Raw genomic sequence first — 7,781 nt, 5'->3', positions numbered from 1 at the left:
TCAATTTTACAATTTGAAACCATCTTCCTCCAAGGATAATTCTCACCAAGTAAAAATAATTTCCTACAGAAAGTTGTCAAAATATACCAAAAAGTGTTATTTCCCTTTATGAACAATAGTAAACTTTACCCCCTCCCCAAGGGAGAATGAATAGCTGGGGGGTCCTGAAATTTATAATTTAAGTAAAGCCCCTGAAGATATTTCTTTCCATGCAGAGAAAATGACTGTAATACCTCTGAGTCTGGAGAAGAAGATTTTTGAAATATTGGTTAATTTTCCCTTTTGGGCCCCGCCCTGGACCCAGGGGTTTGGGTAGGAATCCCAATTTTACAATTTTGTAGCCTCATCTACCAAGGATGATTCTGACCAAGTTTGAAAAAAATCCATCCACTGGTTCTTGAGAAGAAGTTGAAAATGTAAAACGTTTACGCACGATGACGGCCGGAAAGCGATTAGAATAGGTCACTGAGCAAAGCTCAGGTGACCTAAAAACAAACTCTAACCAACCCATAACTGTTCACTTTATCAAATTCTATGCCCAATATTCAATCATAATCCAATATTTCAAAAAGTCTAAAAACAAAATACAAAATACAACTATTCTATAATTAATTGTATGGGGAGGTGGAAGACACATGTATTAATATATCATGGGTGTTCAGTTTAAATCCATATCTGTCTACCATTCCTGATATTTAATCTCTTTTGATATTGGATGGGTGTTGGGGGTCTCTGAAAAAGTGCCTCCCACCTCACTTTATCAAATTCTATGCCCACAGCCCTTAGTCATTTATAATCACAGTTTTGACCAATGGAGTTGATATAAGTTTTTACCTTGCTTGTCAATGCCTGTTTTATTACAGGCACAGGGTTACTGGTCCGAGATTTGACATCAGGCCTTGTTACCTGTGCTTCACTTTCTGTTGGCACGTCTTCCTCAGGGTTTTTCTCAGTAGGTTTTGCCTTAAACACCTGAAAAATTGTCAAGCATTGAAAATATTACTGGTTTTGACAAGTGAAGATAATAGCACAAATTCTTGAAATTAATTCAGTTGTTGACAATAGTATGTGGTATATCAGTAATATTTTGTATAGACAAATGTGTCAGACAAAGCTTAGTCTACCCAACATATAGGGACTCAATTTATAGTGCCCATGGAAACCCATCCTCGATTCTCCAGGGGTTACGCTTCAGTGACTTTTTTTTTACTTTTTTTTTTATCTTAAGGGTCGGTGCCTTTTTTTATTGGGAATTTTACCGCGCGGACACAATGTATTGGGAATTTTACGACATATTACTGAGTTATGATATTAGGGAAATTTTATTTGATCGCACCCAAACAACCTCATGCGTAAACAAAACTTGAAGCTTGAATTCAATGCCCCAAGGTAAACTTCCATTTGTCACAAATGTTTACAACGTTGTACAACAGTTTATAAGAAGGCATACTCTGATTTTTTAACAAGCGAGTTGGAAAATATTGGGTCAGGATTTGAAAAACTTCACTTGGGGTAAAAATATCACTGTGCTCACTTTCGCTCTCTGCACCCCTGGAATATGACATAGCAAATTTGAAGGCACAAAGATAGCTGTTTGATTGGTCTCTGGTAAAATAAACCTGACCAATCGCCAAGCTGATACCTGTCCTTTGAAGATTACAAAGGAGCAACACCCACCTTCAAAGCCTTTCAAATTTTACAATTACATGACCGCGAGATTCTTTTGATGAATATCAAAGGATCGAAATAGTCTTCTAGTCTCGTCCACAAGGTGGTGTACACTGAGCCTTCAATTTTGCTATGACATATTCCAAGGCTGCAGAGAGTGAAAGTGAGCGTAACCCCTGGAGTGTCGAGGATGATGGAAACCATACAGAAGACCTCATCACACTTCTGCCTTATAACCTGTCAGGCAGACCAAAGCACATAACACATAGAATCTGTAAAAACTGTCATTTTCATATCAATATTTTCTGGAGTTTTTCTTTTTGTACTAATATTTTGTGTGTATTTTGTTAAAAATGCTGTACTTAGATTAAAATTTGCCAAATACTTTTCTTCTTGGTTACGTTTTTGAAACGACTTTGTTAGAACATATGTTTATGGTGAGCTATAGCTAGTAGACCACAGCAAATGAATGATCCTGACTGCACCATATACGGCATATGTTTATACTATACAGTATATTTCACATCAATGATCAGATAGCTAATACAGCTTTTTGACTCAATTTAAACTAAAAACACAAAACTTTGACGATTACCCCATGTAAACTTTTCTTAGCCTTGTTAGCAGGAGGTACCAGCCCTGATCTTCGTGATTTTGATCTGTTTGGCGTTACGAGTTTTCTCCCCTGCTCTAACAAATTTTCCTTGTTACCCTTGGTGACAGTGCCTCCATTTTTCTTGCTGGCACTGTCAGGTTTGTTTGTCGTCTCTGCCTCTGGACTGGGCTCCTCAGATTCTATGATAGGTAGGGATAATAGCTTGAGAGGGCTGCTGTCCATGGTAAAGGTTCCACTACGAGAGTGTCGCTTTTTTGGTGGAGATTCACTTTCATTCAATGAGGAATTTTTATAATCTGTCTTCAGTCTGTAAGCAACTAGGGCAGCCTCTTTAACAAGTTCTGCTATTTGACCAGCATTAAGAGGGCTCAGTGGCTTTACTTCTGGCCCTACAGCCTGAGCTACACATCTTTCTGCAAATCCCATAGGTCCAAAGAACACTTCCTCCTCCTCCTCCTCCTCTTCTTCCTGACTTCGCTCTAGTGATCTGTTGCGAAAAAAATATATGAAAATTACATTAACGAAAATAAATTCAGACTGATTGGATAGATAGAAGTGTCTGCAATGAAACATTAGGACGCAATACTCTACGTTATCAAATAACATTTCATCAATATGTCTGCGTTTCCTTTTCTTTCTCTCAAAGAAATCCCATTATCACACCTCACCCCTATAAAATTGTAAAGGATCGAAATGAATAGATCACTTGGTGGGACACAGGTTTAGTATTTCAAGTGAAGTACCTATGACATTTTGCAAGCCTCGGCATATTCAAGTTGTATGGCTTGACACATAAATTCCAATCTGATTAAAATCATGTTACATGGCTTCGTTAACTTCGTTCTACACCTGAACATCTGAGTGTGCCGCGGTCAGGGTCACGTTCAGGTGACCTTTATATTTATAAATACTCTTTAATTTTGACCAATCAGAGACCCTCTTTCAAAAGGGCGCTCGGAGTTGTAACAAATATGGCGGACATTGATGAGAATAATGCGAAAGTTCTGAAGTTATTTGAGATTGATCGTCTGAAACACGAACAGAAAAAGTTATTCGAAGCTTTATTAGAGAAGAAAGACTGTGTGGCGGTGTTGCCTACGCAATCATTACCCAATGGGTACGTTTTCCTTGGCGTCGTAGAAACGTCAGTTCCAGCCACCATATTTGTTTTGGAAAACTAATCTGTTTGATACCCCTCGCTATTTATCTATCAACCATGATATTCCGATTCGCTGGCAAACTTTTGCCAGCGCGCCTCTGACCGCGGCACCTTCAGATGTTCAGGCGGAGCCATGTAACAGATGATTTTAATCAGATTGCATAAATTGAAAATATGAATGAATTGCATATGTTATATTAATCTCATATGTTATGAGATACAGTTTAGCAAACGATCATTAATGTATTTGATAATCAAAGCACATGAATAACTCTATTTAAACAAAATTAACTATACAAAGCCAGATATTCTGTCTTTTCGTATTGCAGAGTTATCTGCTCTTGTGAGCGGGTATTGATTGTTACGTCATTTGTTTGTGAGAGTAACGTCATCAATTTTTGAGAAACTGACATAATTTTCTCACACAAACCAATGACTTAACAATCAATACCTGCTCACAAGAGAAGATTACTCTGCAATACGCAAAGACGGAGTAGCCAAATTCAAAACTATTAAGGAAAATGTTAAGAAATATATATAAAAAAACATGTTACCCTGACGCCGGAGACAAAGCAAAGTCAAAATCAAACATCTCATCTTCCAGCATAGAGATAACTAAAACATAAGAAAACACATATAATATGTTTATAATCTACACTATTATCAGTATTTTCTTCCTGATGTTGAAAACAAACATTTTAACCTAGACCATGCTGTTTCCTTCCATATCAACTGCAATAAATATCATATGTCTTTAATATCTGACATAACAGATACCGGTTATACAATTACAATTGTATGGACGAATACATACAGGAGTGTGAGTTACGAACTAGCAGATGTATATCTACAATGTCAGATAAAGACAAAGACATAAGTTATCCTGGTATGAAATATTGCATCTATTTTAGGCCAACTACCATCTTCGCTAGCCAAGTATGCACTCCACTTACCCTTGGCGGATATAGCCGTGTTTTCATAATTCCCTCCACTGCCCCCTAGCGTATATACCGAGTTATCGCTCTTCTCCCAAAAAACATGTGTATGTCGAGGCGGAGTATAAATGACAGCGCAATATATATGGAAACAAAGGCCGCACACATATTTTCCCCGGTCATCATTTGGCGGGGGGGGCAAAACACTCTGACATAAACGACAACGTGCTTCCGTACAAGGCGCCGCCATTACTGTTTTCCTTCGTCAACAGTGCTATATGTAAGACGCGATTTCATTGGATGCAAGTGATTGGCACCGGACAAAAACTTGAAGGCTCAGTAAACACGGCTATATCCGCCAAGGGTAAGTGGAGTGTATATGAAGCGAACACTTGGCTAGCGAAGATGGCCAACTACCAGAATTAAAATATTTCATGGACTGAGGGAAGATGCAGTGGATCAGTGCTTCTGCAATTGTAGATTTGTAATAAATAAAAAAGCATTTTTCAGCTATGCAAAATTTCAAAAACAGGTATTTATTTCTCTGGGCTAGATAGAAACAGCATTATAACGAGTGTACCTGGACTAGATACAGCATTACCGTAATTTAAACAACAGTTTTACCTGGACTGGATACAGCAATAATGTAATGTAAACAATAGTTGTACCTGGTCTGGATACAGCATTACCGTAATTTAAACAACAGTTGTACCTGGACTAGATACAGCATTACTACAGGTTGACTTCTGTGTAACATCCCTCAAGATGCGGTGATGCAGGGCTCCAGGTGTGGACAGAGTAAGGCTGTGACGACGGTCACTTTCATCACTACGCTCAATCTCAATCGAGTCTGAAATCATTTAAATGTTTGTAAGCAATGATTTCAGCTAATAAACATATAACAAAAATATCACAAAAGGATGATTCTTACATTTTGTTTGCAATTGTAAGATTAGCCTCCTATTAACAGCTATTAAGGTCATGTAAGGTAGTGCTTCCATGTATGTATGCAAGAATGATGGGCAGTTTGCCTCCTTGAAGGTGCGGATCTGATGCTAATTTTGGAGTGATACCTCACTGAAATACCATACCAAAAGCACCCAGCACAGTACTTTACTGTCACTTTATACTAACATTGAATTGGTAAATCAGTCCGTACTGCTACTTATTTGAAGAATTCATAACCTTACTCACTTGCAAGAATGCTCAACACACGCCAAAAGTGAGGTATTTCAGAAGGATGATGCATTTGAATATTGGTAATCCTAATACTTTGGTTATTGGGGAAAACTTCTACAAATATTATGATAAATAAAACATACTTTTTAATAATAAAATAATAATATATAACATTTGATATAGCTCCCTATCTAGCTAACATAAACCTCTCTAAAGCACCTTACAGTACATAGATATACAATCAATACAATTAGCATATACATTAAATCAATACAGTTTTTTTATGAGGAATTTGCAAGAGCTGCCTTTTCAGTCGCTAACTACTAGTCCTATGCCACCTGGCTAATATCTCCATATGTGTGTATGCCTTCGTGTGTGCTGGAGATGTAATGTGTAATGACTTCGACTTTATGTTGTTGTTTCCTTTACCTTTTTATACTTTAGGAAGATGTACATATTAAATATGGCCCTTACAAGGAAACATATGTTCCTAGTAAATAATTTTAGCGTTTGGCTGTACATCTAAAATTTGTCAAAGGTTGCAACATGTATGATTAATCTGTGAGAAACAGAAATACACATACCTGTACCAAGTAAGAATGTATTCACACAACATTAAAATAATTTTTCATGATTATCTTATATTTAGCCCTCACAAAACCATTACCTATGGTTGCATCTGCGTTTTCCTTGTTGCTGGTATCTTCTGTAACCTTAGATGGAAGTTGTGGACTATGACTGCTGATAAGTGGACGTGAAAAATCCAGGGGAGAATCCATCTCTGGAGGAACAGTAACATCTACCAACAAAACGTTTTCGTCTGCAAACAAAAAATAAGTACATATGAAGTTTAATTGAATATAGTTTAATTGGTTAACTAGTACTGTAATATATACTCTTTAACATGACAAACTCAAAGGGCTAACAGGTATTCTTGGTGGTCGGTGGCGCAGTGGATAGCTTACAGGCCTTTCACCAAGGCGGCCGGGGTATGATTCCTTGATTGGATGTGAAAAAGTATGGGGTCACCTGCCCGACCATGTGAGTTTTCTCTGGGTACTCCTGTTTCCTCCCACATTAAGATCCCCCTCCCCCCAAGCTAACATCCAGACCAACAAGAGTGATTAATATAAGTTGTAAATACTTGTTTCATAATTGTTAATAAATAAGTTAATATAACCTGAAACTTTTTAAAGTATATGACAAACAGTTTAGTAGCAAGACTTTTTAAAACTATTGCTACATACATGGATTTCAATGGTACAAATGTCTGTAATAAACATCAGTAGACTATATACTAACACTTGCTATTTATACTGTAGCTAGAGCTAAATAGGAATGAAAACAAAAACTTCAATCAAACTACAATGCAAGTATGTGAAAAACTGACTATACTATCTATCAGCTAACAGGGATTGTGTGTTACAAAAATAAATTTGAAATAAATTTGACATATATGAGCAAACATGCAAAATGTACATGTATATGATTGGTCTAGATTGTTCTGGGGAAACTTAGTTATTCCAAAAATAGCACATCTGGCCCAGGTTGTTCTATATAAGGTTGGTTAGAGATAACCAGAGGTTAGGGAACATTTTCAAACTTAAAATTCAAAGATTTAGTTCGCTTTGAAACCCCATTTCTGAGTGGTAACAGCCTGAATTTTTCACTAACCACTGATTAAGTTAGCCAACCTGACTTGAGCAACCAGGGTTTGATTTACAATAATTGAACTTGTATATACACATAAGTGATATACCTTCCATTTTGAGAAAATTTCATCCAGATGATAAGGTAAAAACGGTCATATATGGACAGTACCAGAGTACAGGACCTGAAAAAATGAAAACATTGAAGTTAGTATGGATATATTTAAATGTTCATACCTATTTTTCATCACTGCCCTGCATTTCTCCAGAAATAGTAATTTTACACATGAGAGGATATATAATAATATAACATTACTTTATACCCTAAGGGTTACCTAAACAAAAATGTGTTCAACTTTTTCCCCCAAAACATTGTGATTTTTTTCCTGAATTTGACTTTTATGATGATTGGGAGATCTGCTGACCCCTGTCAATATTTTTATGAAAACAGGCACTTACACAAAATTTTGCCCCTAAACCATTTCTGAGATATGGTATAAATTAGATCATATTTCTTATTCTTATTAAATTGCTCGTTTTCATGTTGGATTACTGACAGTACCATACGTTATACA

The 7,781-nt window shown here is 36.7% G+C and overlaps 1 protein-coding gene across 5 annotated transcripts in view; it reads right to left on the bottom strand.

Annotated features, from left to right (window-relative positions):
• The window catches only part of LOC110460953 (phosphatidylinositol 3-kinase 2-like), a 28,769-nt gene that overhangs the window by 18,214 nt on the left and 2,774 nt on the right, over positions 1 to 7,781 (bottom strand). For all 5 annotated transcript variants that reach the window (XM_021514186.1, XM_021514185.1, XM_021514189.1 and 2 more), the window contains exons 2-7: positions 7,317 to 7,391; positions 6,225 to 6,377; positions 5,091 to 5,228; positions 3,998 to 4,058; positions 2,264 to 2,771; positions 835 to 972 (exon numbers count right to left, since the gene is read on the bottom strand). In XM_021514186.1, coding sequence (XP_021369861.1) covers positions 835 to 972; positions 2,264 to 2,771; positions 3,998 to 4,058; positions 5,091 to 5,228; positions 6,225 to 6,377; positions 7,317 to 7,323 — 1,005 coding nt within the window. In that variant the 5' untranslated portion in view covers positions 7,324 to 7,391. The remainder of the gene's footprint in view (positions 1 to 834; positions 973 to 2,263; positions 2,772 to 3,997; positions 4,059 to 5,090; positions 5,229 to 6,224; positions 6,378 to 7,316; positions 7,392 to 7,781) is intronic.

This window comes from Mizuhopecten yessoensis, unplaced genomic scaffold, assembly GCF_002113885.1.
Source record: "Mizuhopecten yessoensis strain PY_sf001 unplaced genomic scaffold, ASM211388v2 scaffold10529, whole genome shotgun sequence".
Taxonomy (NCBI): domain Eukaryota; kingdom Metazoa; phylum Mollusca; class Bivalvia; order Pectinida; family Pectinidae; genus Mizuhopecten; species Mizuhopecten yessoensis.
Note: the sequence above shows the minus strand (reverse complement) of the source record. Positions and strands in the feature narration are given on the sequence as shown.